A 14,620-nucleotide genomic window follows, 5' to 3' on the forward strand; every position below is an offset into this window, starting at 1 on the left:
TTCAACGCAAAACTATGTAAGATAAGCGGTGAAATTACATAAATCAGCCGATCAATGCGGCGAATAAAACTTTATCGCCTGGTAGCGCTGGAATTACATAATTTCACCACTGAATTTAGCGGTGAAATTAGATAAATTCACCGCTTGAAAAAATCTCCAGTTCATGTGAGATAAGCGGTAAAGGCGATGAAATTACATACATTCACCGCTTAACTTAGTGGTGAACTTACATAAATTCACCACTTAGAAAAAAGTGTTAAAATTGTGTGAGATGAGCGGTAAATACGATGAAATTAGATAAATTCACCGCTTAACTTAGTGGTGAACCTACATAAATTCATTGCTTAGAAAAACGTGTTAAAATTGTGTGAGATCAGCGTTGAATGCGGTGAAATTACATCAATTCACCGCTTGAAAAAATCTTCAAATTATGTGAGATAAGCGGTAAAGGCGAAGAAATTACATAAATTCGCCGCTTAATTTAGTGGTTAACTTACATGAATTCATCGCTTAGAAAAAAAATGTTTAAATTGTGTGAGATAAGCGGTAAATGTGACGAAATTAAATAAATTCACCGCTTAATTCAGTGGTTAACTTACATAAATTCACAGCTTAGAAAAAACTGTTAAGATTGTCGGAGATCAGCGGCGATTGCGGTGAAATTACATAAATAAAAGAGGTAAAGTTAAGTAACCCTCTTAATTTTAGGGGGTAAAACGATGTAAGATGAGGGGTAATGCGGTGTAAGGGTGGAATTGTTAATTTTATCCCCCCTCCCCCTCCTTAATTACCACTTAATCTTACATCTTTCTGACACGTTTTTCAAAGCGTGATTTTATCTAATTTCACCACTAGAGTAAGCGGTGAACTTAAAAAAATCGCCACGTTTGGCAGCTAAAATTTTTAAATTCTTCTCTAAAAATCGCAAATCTCACAAAAATTCAACGCACATGTTTTACAGTGAGTAGAAGGAATTTGATTTAAATTCAAAACAAAATTCCTAGGAGTTAGTGAGCTTTGGAGCAGTGGAAGAAGAAGTGGCTGACATACAAGAGTTTAGAGGTTCAAACCCGTGTAAGGCTGGTTATTTTTAGAAAGCGGTGAAATGTGGTTACTTTTTGTAAGTTCACCTCTTACTTACTTCACGTCTTAAAATAATTTCACCGCAAAACTTTGTACAAAATTTGCAGTGAAAAGAAACAATTTTTCACCGCTTATCTTACATATTTTTGAGGTTTTTTTCTCGACCCGTTATATCTTTTTTTGAATAACAACAATTCAAATAGTGGCTCAACACTGGTTCTATTAATAAACTTCTCTTGAAAGTTTTAACAACCAGCACATTTTAATCGAAAAAGGCAACTAATTTTGACTGTAACGATCTCAAAACGTGTTTGATGGTAAAATCAGTAAATCAAGCACCAGGATTCAATAAAAAAACTGTGAAAAAATGAGGTGTTTACTTTACATTGCATTAAATTGTCTGCTAGTTAAATAGTTAAACTTGATACCATCTACTTCAGGTCAGCAAACCTTTGATGCAAAATGAACGAAACAGTCACCCGGTTGGTTGCGTTTCAGAAAAGCCAATGCTGCGTTTTTAGTTTTGTTCTGCCGGACTAATCTGCTTTTCAGAACCTGTTTAAAAAACCTGGTGTTTCGCTAAACATTTTCAAATCTCGCCTGAGTTTAAAAACTACGGTACCGAATATTTTTTACGTTTGAAAACGACAATACCGAATCTGTCTCTCGTTTAAAACGGCGATATAGAATTTTTCTTATGTTAAATACCGAACAAAAATGACGATACCGATGGAAAAACCACAGGAATTTTTGTCGTTTTTGGCTAGAATAAAAAACAACGCTACCGACGATTTCTCATGTTTAAAAACCGAAAATGTCTCAACTAGGGAAATGAGTGAAACTAATTACCACACGAATGAAACTCTCACCAGGAATGAATTCGCGGCTCTGAGTTGTTGTGGTCGGTTATATAACTTAATATAATGGATGCAAGAATGTTTACATATCTTATTTGGAATTTTCGATTTTCATTTGTTGGTTTTTAAATCTTAACACTCAAAATTCCCCTGCAGCGTACTCTATCTCTAACTGGCCAGAACTCTGTTGAGGAGAAAATTTAAACCTTTTTATATTTTACAAAAAAAAATGCAGGCTAATGGTAGTAATAATACAAAAATGTTTCTTTTTTATATTTCTCCACCGTTATGATGGTATCAATTAAGTGCGATCTCTAATTACACAGTTTTGGAAATTTCACAAATAAATTTTTCTAAAGCATCAGCTTTAAACATTTCTTTCTCTTTAATCAGTTCTGGAAAATGATGAAAGACTGAAAGCAATCAATGCAAAATCTTCTTCAAAACAGTGCGAAGACGTAAAGTTCGTTTTTCTTTAGGATGAAAAATAACGTGGTTTGAAAAAATATGATTATTTGATATATTGAACAATTTTTAATCTAAAACACTTCACGAAATCACATGGAGATTGATTTTTTTGAAGATCAATTGCGTTGAAAAATTATCATATATATAAAAGTTTGATCACAAAATTGAAATTGAAACAGAATTTGATCGCAATAAGCACCTAAAACTGATGTAAAATGACACAAAAAATTGTTGTTTTTGAAACCCTATGGGTTTTATATTGTACAGCTGGGAATTTTTTATATCTTTTAAAATCAAAAGAAGGCTACAAAGAAAAAAAATCCAGTAAATAGTTGTTGCGCTTAAACGGTACTTGATTATAACTTGCATTCTTTAAATCATCCCTGTTTTTCCGCAGAGAAGCTGTTTGGTGTTCAAGTACATAATATATTTGGTCTGGAAAGTTTCAAGAGAAGAAAAAACAGCATTATTGAAAATTTTGTCAGGAACGTCTCAAAATTAAAAATCTTTCATACTTTGAAATTTTAAAGAAAATACTGAGAAATTGAAAAAAATGACATGACAATTTCAAAAAACGGCAAGCATTGTTAAATATTTGCACCCAAAAACATTGATAATAAACTTTTTTGCGTTATCATAAATAAAACTTGACGCTTCTTCCTATTAAATTTCGTCTTTTTTTTCTATATGAGAATTTTAAACTAAATTCTCTTGAACTCTCAACTAAAGCAACTTTTAATATAGTTGCTGGGTTCGGATGTATAGTGATTCTATATGATGCTGGAAGTTTTACATTCTTTTGGAGGTTTTCAGTTTCAAGTTTTTTTTATTTTAACAATCAAAACGCCTTTGCAGCGCACGATACTTTTAGTTAGCCAAATTGCTGTTCTGGGAAAACAGAGTGTTGGCTATAAACTTTTGAAAATATTCTTGTTTGAAAACTAAACTATGTTTTTCTTGTTTATCAAACTGGAGTCAAATCTCATATTTTTGTTAGCTTTACAATAATTTCTCACAAATTCTCACTTTTTTAAGATTATGCTTCGGTTTAGCGCTTTGAAAAAAACAAGAACGTAGGCTATAGCCTTATCGAAATTCTTTCTCATAACAATGAAAGTTCAGGCAAACGATATCCTTCGTACGTCAAAAGTGATTCCACAAAGTTGATTAAGAAAAATTGACAGAGCAAAAAAATTTCTAAGAAGCGTACCTTTGGTCCCAAATTAACGTAAGTTACTGTTTGCGAAGACGAGAATCAAAACGAAAAATTAACGATTGAACACAGTTCTCATCAAGAAGTATTGTTTAGCCCTAAAATTAAAAACAATATGTCTTGAAATTTAGGCTTCCGAAATTATTATAAACCGCTACGAAAAAACTTGCATGGTAGAAAAACTATAAAAGTTGAAAATGATGGGAAGGGAAAGTTCTTTTCAAGTATTAGTTGCTGCGTTTCTACGATTTCTGATTACCTGTTGAAACAATATCATACTCCCCTTTTTTAGAGAACTACAAATTGAATACGTACATAATATTTATACAACAAAAAAATATAGAAAAACAATCGGAAATATTGACAAGATTTCGTTAGGTTTCCCAATTTTACAGATTTTTGGGACCCAGACATCGTTCAATTTTATAATGAGCACTAATTACTCTATGTACTCTAAGAATTTGCACAAAAAAAATTGAGTTTCAATAAAACTTAAAATCCAAAAGGCAAATTTCTTTAGATTTGCTTAAATGTTTATTTGAACAATTTTTGGTTTTAGGTTCTTCACTTTTGTATGGAATCTGCAGTAGTAATATTAATAACACAATATTTCTTTCTTTAACTTTTGAGATTCATTACAAAACTTCATCTTGGTAGATATATCAATCTATAGCAACCCATATGAAAAAAAAAAACAACTTGATTTAGGTGAAGAAAAAATAAAGAAAAAAAATGCTTAATATGAAAATATTCTGTTATAAAACGAGCTGTCCGTACTTTTTAAAGGTTGCATTACGCAGCTTTAATAGACTTTCGAAAGGAAAATATTTTTCAACTGGGTTCGTTAGAGAAAACCATCATTAGTTTTTTTTAGTATTGAACGCATACCAAACAAATATAAGTACTGAAACCAATTGAAACCACCTAGAACTTTTGACCTTTTTCGGTAACAACGTAGCGTTTTTTTATGTTGCGTGACTCTGCTTGAAGTCACTGAAGACTTCTGGTTTTTATCAAAATTAATGAAGCCGATTGTCGTAGTTACGTGACTCTGCTTGAAATCACTGAGAAATTCGAGATTTTGCATGAAACTACGTATTAGTTGGCATAGAATACGCAACTCTACTCAATTTCTTTAAGAATTTTTGGCATTTATCATGATTATGGCTTTCGTTTGCTTAGGTTACATGACTCGGCTTCAAATTTTTGAGAAATCGTGGCGTTTATCAAAAGAACTGAGTCGGGTTCTTTTCTGGGTTATGTGTCTCTGCATGCAGTCGGTGGCTAGTTATTCCTGCGTTTGACAGGATCACTGGAGTGGTTTGTATAGGTTACTTGACTCTGCTCGACTATCCCAGAATTCTCTGGGTTCAAAAGTTTCCGTGAGTTTTTTGTGCGTTAAACATGAGTATGAGCAGCCTCCCCTCTGTGTTCAAATCCATATTTGTGCGTTTTTCAGACTTCTCGTGCTAAAAAAATATGAATTTTTGTCTGTTCATAAAAACGTACCACTAAAAAATTTTGCAATCCTATCCATATTTTTCTCTCTTTTTATAGTACACCAATTTTTTTACAATGTAAACATGGTGAATAGATATCTTAGCGTGAAGGTTAAGAATTAGTTCTAAGTATTTGGAGAGTAAATTTTAAAACGTAATTTTTGGAGAGTGAATACCCTAGTCAATTTAGGATGTTAATCTTGCAAGAATCTTGCAAGATCTTGCAAGATTATGCATAATCTTGCAAGATTTTCTTGCAAGATCTTGCAAGATTAACAATTTTTTGCAAGATTTTCTTGCAAGATTAACATCCTCTTGCAAGATCTTGCAAGATTAACAGTTTTTTGCAAGAATCTTTCAAGATCTTGCAAGATTAACATCCTCTCTCGACTAGGGTAGATTAGAGCACATTTAGGAATACTCACAGTCAAGTCAATCGAAATCAAGAGCTATAATAGTTGGATTACAATAAAATAGACTGTCTTGAATTGCAAACAAAGTCGAATCGCCTGTCACGCACTTTGGAATTACACGTTCCACTTCAAATGCCTTCCAGCTTGTAACTCTATCTCCATTATTTACTTTCTTCAGGTCCAGCTCATACAAGGAACACCTTAAAGTTCCACTGTTTTTGATGTCACCCACAAACAAATAACCCTCCGCGCCACCCTCGATACCCATCGTGCCGTTTTTAACCCCATCAAGGTCACAATCGGTTCTGACCCAGACTAATTCGTATATATCGCCTGTATCTAGCAGAGTAACGTATTTAATACTTGACATACTCGCTTCAATTTGGTCACTTTCGGCTTGGTTTCCGTGATCGAGATTTTTTATTGTGTTCTGTTGAACTGAAATAAACTTTTGTTCACTTTGGCGGTTGTCAATCTGTGTGAAATTTTTTGTCCGTTTGTTCTCTTGTAAGTGAAAATTCTCGTCCAATGACACAACTGCTATTCTTGAGCTACTAGTCTGTACTATCAGATGGCTCCCTATGTAACATATATGCCCTGCGGACCCGTTTCTGGTTATATCTAATGTCACTCTCTGATAGCAAGTCTCTTCCCTGTAGATGTAAACACACTCCCATTTATCGACTCTATCTCTCCGATTATACAGTCTGATCACAATCGCCAGCTTGTCATCTCTCGCACTCAAATACCATTCGTATTTGCCGATGTCGGAGTATTGCTCCTTGATGACACCTGTGTCAATCTCTCTATCTTCTCTCAAGTCAGTTTGTCGCAACACACTCACTCTCCAGTCATTTTGGTCACTATCATTTTGGTCGCTGAACAACGAAGCATAGAGAGTGTTGTCACTTGTCATCGCTATACTCACCGGCAAACTCCACCGGTCTCTCCTCACGTCGTCCCATTTTACTTCGGGCTCAACTGTCAAATAGTTTTTTCCATTGTTCATACTCAGCTTTTGTAATACACTCGGGGAATAACCCAAACACAATATTTCCTGTCTGCTCGAATTGTAAACTGCTTGCATGCATTTAACTTTTTCCTCACAGGTGAAAATTTTCCTCGCTGATTTGAGTCGTCGGCTCGTTCCTCTCGATCCCTGTTTACCGGTCCAAATTTCAAACCGCTGCTGTGCTTCTCCACACGATAGTTTCTGTCCAATAGCTATATCATTTTGTTCTTTATAAATTTCATCCGATGACAGCAAATTCTTCAATTGACCCTTAATAATCGCAAATTGTTCATTCATTTCTGACTGTATTGAACCCACAAGTTTTGTTTGTGTGTCGACTAAATCCTTAACCACTCGCTCCCGATTTGTCAATTCTTCGTTATTTGGGGAGTCCAACACCCGGTTTTGCATCTCTTCCAAGTCACAAACCCCTTTGACAACTTTTCCTAAATCATTCCTCACCTTGTTAGCAACTTGTGTAGTTTCTTCTTTGCACTTTTCGATTCGGTCTCGAATTTTGTTTTGCGGCTCCAAAATGCTCTCGAATAACCTTATTGGATGGTTAATTAGGTCGTCGTGATCTTTCTTCCAACAGATTTTGCATATTGAAATTTTGCAGCCGTGGCAATAGAAATCCAATTGTTCGCCGTGTCTCCTACAGTTTTTACTCGAAAGTACCTCTGAAGTTTCCGCGTTTTCTAAAAATAAGAACCAAATATATACTCTGAGTCCCCCCTCTCGAGTTTTTTATGCCCCCGGTTAGAGTTTTTTGGGTGTTGTTAAAAACAGCACGTGCGCCTGGGGCGTCATGTCCACTAAGCCTAAGATATAACATTACCGACTTACGTCGGGCAAATTGCTCTCAAACGACCGGCGAGCGTTCAGCTTCGTCAGTAGCTAGGCACAGTTTAGTGATGCTAGCTTTAGCTTAATTGAGGGTGCATAAGTGAGCGTAGCGGGGGGTGCAGTGGGGGGGCAACAGTGGGAGGTGGAGTCAATCTCTCAGAACCGCCCTACGCACCATAAGTATAAGTCTCCAAAACAGATGCTCTGAATCGCATACAAGAAGACAAGTGAGCACTTAATGTCCGCTGTAAGAGCACTTAATGCCCGCTGGTCGCTACCTGTTTCTCCGGTTTTTGAGAACAAAAAGTCAAATGCGTCAGACGAAAAATTGGTCAAGCGAAAAATCGCATTAAAAAAGACCGACAGGACTAATATAATTGCTACAAACTTCGTTTGAGAGCAATTAATCATGTTTACAGATTATGAAAATTGACTTTCTGATTTTAGCTTCCTCAGATGCCAATGTCATAAGTGTGTTTAGAAAACAAGAGAAAGTGAATGAAACCTTGCAGCGATATTCGAATGTAAAATAAGTCGACCTTTTAATATACTTGATTTGAGTTCTCAATAACTGGTTTCCGCTATTGTTTGTCAACCCGCATCGTAACTTTTTAGAAAAAAGCTACTTTTCAAAACAAAATCTGAAGGATTATGGGGCTTATAAAGGCCAAATTCTCAAAACACTAATGACGCTCAAACTTCTAAAGGAGAGGACAAAATTTTTAGAATGTAAAAAACATTGTTAGTCTGTCGAGTTGTGAAAGGTATATAACGGGGGTTAACCAACAAAATCATTTTAGTCTTCCCCAGAGAACATAGAAGTTTTCTAGAAGAGCTCATCAATACGTCAGCTCTTTTCAGTTTATCTACCTTATGCGAAAAAATAGTTGTTTCGCACAATTTTAAATAAACAACCTAAATTTGAAATTCACAGACATTTGACATTAGATATCACAGAACAGCAGTTTGAAAATATATTTGTCTTGAGAAAAATTGCCATTTCGGAGTGCCCGCTGGAGTTATATTGCTGATGTTGAAGCAAAAATAACTTGTTGACAACAATTGGAAAAAAACAGATGCCCTAATTGAGCCCTCAGAGTAGATCAGAGCTGGATCAGTGTTCCTCCAGTGTAAGAGGTTGTTAATCAACTCTGGGTTAACGCTTGGGAGAGTTCTTCCCAGAGTAGGTCCTCCGTGGGGCTATTCTTCACAGAGTTGAGTCCAAGAGTAGGTCTACACTGGAGTTGCTCTTGACAGAATTGACATAGCGCAGAATAGCTGGTCACTACAGCTAACGAATCCTATTTAATTCGCTCGGATTCCTGATTAGCTTACAAGAAATCCCATTTCCGTATTCCTGTTAACTGTCAAGCGTAAACAGTGAACTGATCAGACTCTGATTCAGCTTTGAGAGGTTCTCTTATTTTACTATGTTATAGTTCTGATGTGCTCTGGAGGTGATGTACGGGTAAACCTTAGCAACTTTAAGGTATCCTAATTACTTCTTAGAATCAAGCAAAGACAACATATAGTTCCTATGAAGAATACAAAAATTGTAAATCGAAAATGTAGCTGAAAACATTAAAAATATTTTATTGTCGCACATGGACCAAAAAAATGATCTCATTTAATTCAGAAAATACTTTCGAAGAAGTTGTCGGTATGTTCAATTAACGAAATATAGGAAAATTTTGATTTGTTCGTATCAAAAACAAAACAAGTAACAGACTTGATAAAATTCCAGGCATTATAAATCGTCAGCGGAGGGAGAAAGTGAAAAGAATAGTTTAAAATCTAAAGAAGTTTTAAAACCGCCTTTATATTATTGTTTTAGTATCGAAACTTCATGAACGCGCAGCATAGGTAAGATATGGTCTATCATGCTTCAACATTATGATGGGCTATGTAATCACAGAGTGCAGATTTTATGGTCAAATTTAATCAACTTCCATAAATTTAATCTTGAATGTAGTGAACAGGCTTCTGGGTACCATATTTCCACAACTTTTTTCACTTGCCCTGTGGGAATTGCTATTATATGACTTATTTGACTACTCTATTATCAAAAATTTGATTTTTTTACAGGAAAAAATTGTAAAACAAACATGACTAAGTTTTCAGGGAGATTATTGCATACAAGGGCGATTAAACTAATGGAAGTTAACATTCCAAAGCTTCCATGATTGAAATCAAAAATTCCTGAAATTCTTTAAAAATCTTTCCCTCGTTTAGTCCGACCTTCTCCACCAGTGAAACTATGGAGTAGAGGACAAAAGGCGCCAATTGACAGAGAGTTAACTTGAAATTGTTACAGAGATTTAACTGTGAAGTGCTCAAAAGGTACTTTTTAAAGGATTTTAAAAAATTTTGATTTCTTAGATAATGGCAGAAAATTCTCGCTCTTAATTCATTACCTGAGTTTGATTCAGCATCGTCTGACTCTCCGCCAGATATTTGTGGTTGAGAACAGTCACTTTGCTCTCGAATAACAGGCGAAGGAGATCCACTTTCAGCCTCGGATTCTGAAGCAGCAGCTGATGATTCTGGAGATACAGTCGCTGCCGAATCGCTATCAAGTTCTTCTCGCATTTCTTCGTTATCTGTGTCCCCATCATTACTTCCAGATGTTAATCTCTCACCCGGCCCTTCTTCGTCGGCAAAAAAGGGATCGGCCACATATCCCCCGGACTGAGCGTCAAGTTTTTATTCAGTGTTAATTTAGAGAAATCACAACTCTCGAGTCAGAATTTTTCGGAAATTTGATTAAACCTTATCACAGATTTATGAAACCTCACAACCCCAGCAGCACATGGAGGGGTTGAGAGTCAAATGTTTGAGATCTTAACGCGATAATTGGGTCATACCATGAAAGAGGGTTTTACCTAGATGATCACGTTGAGTGCGATGAATGCGGAAAATATCTGTAAAAGTTGCACAAATTTCATTTCATAGCCGCTATTTTTTTATCACTGCCCCTAGAAAAAAATGACATTGTTCAGTGTATTTCAACCAGAATGACAAAGGCTCAAACATAACTTTCTTCTGCGGCCTCAGTCACCTAATATTTTATGTTGAGTCGCAGGTTGCCCACCTCGGAAACTTTGAAAACTTAAAGACAAATACGGTGCCGTAGAAAGTTTACAAAGCATTGTACGACGCCGTGTAAGCGCGTATTAAGTTTTCTGTGGCACCGTAGCCAAATGATGTAGTTACCATTTTCTATAGTCTGACTTCTCAAAAACGATTTTTAATGTAAAGCTTATCTCATACGAGTACTTTTTTCGTTACTTTTTTTGTTACTGGGTCTAATTTGTCACACCTCTGAAAATTTACAGAAATTTAGTACGGCGCCGTATCAAGTTTTGTAAGATTTCTGAGGTATTGTTTTTCAACCAGCAAAATGTTCTGAAAATAATCCCGACAGTCTAAAATCTTTATCTGGAGATCATTGCGAAGTTACAAAACGTAGTACGGCCCTATACGGCCGTCCCAATTTTTGAATGTCTTCTAAGGTATTGATTTATGAATACATAAATCTATAAGTACCCAAAGCTGTCAAAAGAAAAATCAATTCTGGCAGACTGAAAGTGTTAACAGAGCGCACGAGTGCTTATCTGAAACAGGAAAAGATCCACAAAAAATCGGAAGCAATTGGAGATGCAAAATTTAAAAAGAAAATTTTTTATAATTGTGAATGTTTTTTGTTGTTTTTTTTTCATATCTATGAGCCATTACATAAAATAAACAGCACATTCAAAACCAAACTTTTCAATTGATTCAGATGTGTATATATCAAAAAAGTTTCAAATTCTGAAGTGCGACTATAATAATCTTTTTTATGCATATCCATGTTGATTTTTTGATGTGAGATATTACATATATGTTAAGATTTTTTTACTGCAATCTTTCTGATTTCATGATTTCCCTCATAATTTTGCGAAAATGTTCCTAGAATTAAAAACATCAAAGAAAGGTCTAAGTATTTTTAGCGTTAATATTTTGTTACAAGTGCTCCAGAGTAGTTGAATTACTTCAACATATTTTTTTACAAAAACTTGAGATATTTGTGGATATTTGTAGCGTTCAAAGATTTGCCGCAAAAATCAAGAAGTATCCTGCGTATGATTGACGGTAACTGCAAGTAAAATTGTGATTTTTAACTTCTTTCATTGAACTACGCTTAATATCTTATGTTTTTTCCGGTGAGAAACAAAACATGCAAGCTTTGTGGAAGTTTGCAGTAAATTAGCACTAGTTTTTCTTTTTTTTGTTTTTGGAACGTGAAATGTTTTGTTTAAAAAATGACACATTAACCGCAAAACTTAAATTTTTATCCCGTTTTTCCCCGACCATACCTCATCTCAAAATTGCATTGGATTTTTTTTGGACAATTGATGCTCATTCCGCATCAAGTGATGTTTGTGAATCAAGCGTCTGTGTGCTTCTGAGATCTCCTGCCGAAACTGAAACATTTTCATATTTTCGAATCTGCGATGTCAGCCGAATCCATATTGGTTTGTACTCGCAACTATGTTGCAAATCAAATGACGTTGTCCAAAAAAGAATAGTTGATCAATATCTATACAATATTTGCAGCAGGGGTTATCAATGCTTCTATAATTGGTTGGAGTATTTGGACTAAATTTTGATACGATATTTTGATTTAAAGAATTAATGATAAAAGCAAAATTTTGTGACAAAAACTTAACGTTTCACCGAGTTGAGACCAGAAACCAAAAGATAGGACAATTGTCTGGTCATAGATATGAAAACAGCCGATGTTAGATTTTAATGTGCATTTTATCACTTAAAAACTTTTTTATAGTAACATCCATTAGTTTAACCAATTGAGCAGTATTGCCTGACATCGTATGTCGAAGTAAAATAATCTATTAGTCAGTCCCATAAAGTTGCAACGCTATCGGACGTTCTAAAGGTCAACTTTCAATTTTAAAACGTGCAGAGATCAGCACTTCGTTCTTCATTTGCATGCCCCGAGCTTATCGAACGTTCGCTTGCGTTGCAACTTTATGGGACTTATGGTATTAATGTCATGCAATGCTGCTCATTTGGTCAAATTGAAACCTTTGTCAAAATCTACGGTCAGTGGTCAGCAAAACTGCGGTCAGCAAAACAATGATCTGCAGAACTGATTTGCAGAACTATGATCAGAACTATTACATTTAAGATGCTAAAACGCTTTGTGAATTAACATTATGATTTTGGCTTACTTTGAATTTTTTCATTGGGTCGAGTATTTCGTCGAGTCCATTTTATATATACAATAAGCAGCACGGATCAGACTTTAGCTTGTTTCCAAAATGTTGGCTGTTTCAACTCGGTTTTAATAAGCTGCTTTTATTTATTTAATACCTCGTTGATACATAGCTGGTTTTTTCATCGTTTTTAGGCTAACATTAGTCTACTTTTAGCCTATCAAGGCAAGGTTTTCAAAGATATAAATGTGACTAAACTAAATTCTAACCTGGTTGTTTCATTTCCTGGTTCATTTTTTGGGAACATTAGACCTTTTTATAAAAAGTCGTCCAAAAACTTATATAAAATAGTAACTTTAAAGTGAAATGAGTTTGAGCAGTTATTTTAAAATAATAGAGTGGCGCCTTGATAACAATTAAAACATATTTGGATCAAAATTTATTTGTCAGCAAGTTAATGTTTAGAACTTGGACTTTGACTAGTGAGCTGTCGTTACTACTTTATCGTTCCTAGCTTGCTTAGGAAAAAAGTTAGATTTTCAAACGGTTTTTTCGTTGTTTTGCAAAATGTGATTTCAAAAAATATAATTTTTCAAGCTAGTTAAGGAGGAGTTGTTCATATCGATCGTTACTACAAATCAAAGTTACCCTGTATCCTTAGAATCCAAATCACTTTTTGCTTTGGGTTGTTGTTTTATGTATATTTGTAATGTTTGGTATTGTAATGATATTTTAGCTATAGTTCTTCATTTTTTTCAACAGTGAGTACTGAATTTGTTTTTTAAGGACCTCTTAGGTCTTTAAAAGGTGACCATATCATACCACCAGCCACGAACATAATTTTAATAGCATTCATAATCAAAATTGGTGCTTTATTTGTACATTAGGGTACACAAACTTAAGTTAAAAGTGCCCATGAACCTAGAAAATGCGCCATTCTAACTCTCTGTCCAAAAAAATCAAGTCTTGAATCCTTTCTGCCTAGAGAAATTCCAAGTTTTGCGTCTTGCTTGCCAAGAGGTTACCAAGTCTTGGTTGTACTCTTCACAGAGTGACCCAAGACTTGGACCTTCTCCTGGCAGAGAGACCCAAGACTTGGGATTTCTCTGGGCAGAGACCCACAAGTCTTGATTTTTCTCTGTCAATGGACCTCTGAGATCGACTCTGGAGTGTTCTCTTAGCAGCCTTGTATTTGACATGATCAGACTCTGAATCAGGCCTAGGACCTTCCCTGATTTTTTCTGAATCAGGCCGGATAGTCTCTGTGGATATGGTAGGGGCATGAAATAAAAACAAACTTATCCCCCCTCCGCCATCCCGAGCGAGTTTGTTTTTAGTAATCTGATCATTAACGCACGCCTCAACTTTGGCTGATATTAGCATTGACAACAAAAAAAGCAGCAGTCGGAAATAAACGCTAAAACTAATTTATATGACGAAAAAGAATAAGTTTAGTTCTCAATTGTTTTTAGAAAAATGAGGCATGAAATACCTGTTGGTATTAAGTTCAAGCCAGGATTGATAGTCATTGTCACAGTATCAGAAAACCCTTCCGCTACTACGTCATCATCACTCTCTTCTGGAAAAAATGCTTCGATTGAAGTTTGCTCAGGGTTTTGTACATCATAAGACAATTCTTGTGCCGAAACGAGGGATTGGTTGCTTCTGGTCGAACTTCGGTAACTGTGAGAACGATTGGAAGATCTGTTTGAGTGTTGAGAGTCTCCGCCTAAAGATTCATTTTCGGTCATTTTTCACGAATCGTTCTGCAAAACCAGCAAACACTGCTCAGAAAACACGTTTGGTAAACAAAAGTGAAGTGGCAAATTTTATCAATATTAAAACTCAAAAGTGAGTATAATTTACTTTTGTTTATAAACCATTATTGTTTGATTAACTGTGTGATAGCTATGATAACATTATGCTCCGTTGCTTAAAGTATACTTTCTACAATCCCCAGTGACAGGGGATTGTAGAAAGTATACTTTAAGCAATCCCCAGTTCTACAATCCC

The 14,620-nt window shown here is 35.3% G+C and overlaps 1 protein-coding gene across 1 annotated transcript; it reads right to left on the minus strand.

Moving 5' to 3' along the window:
* Positions 1-4,902: 4,902 nt before the first annotated feature.
* LOC142355775 (uncharacterized) lies at positions 4,903-14,405 on the minus strand. Its single transcript, XM_075407834.1, has 5 exons — positions 14,100-14,405; positions 11,796-11,854; positions 9,806-10,079; positions 5,546-7,243; positions 4,903-5,090 (listed from the first exon to the last, which is right to left on the minus strand). The coding sequence occupies exons 1-4, from the start codon at positions 14,356-14,358 to the stop codon at positions 5,553-5,555; spliced, it is 2,283 nt and encodes a 760-aa protein (XP_075263949.1). The 5' UTR covers positions 14,359-14,405; the 3' UTR covers positions 4,903-5,090; positions 5,546-5,552.
* Positions 14,406-14,620: the final 215 nt, after the last annotated feature.

Source organism: Convolutriloba macropyga, unplaced genomic scaffold, assembly GCF_964194025.1.
Source record: "Convolutriloba macropyga unplaced genomic scaffold, txConMacr16.3 SCAFFOLD_4429, whole genome shotgun sequence".
NCBI lineage: Eukaryota > Metazoa > Xenacoelomorpha > Acoela > Convolutidae > Convolutriloba > Convolutriloba macropyga.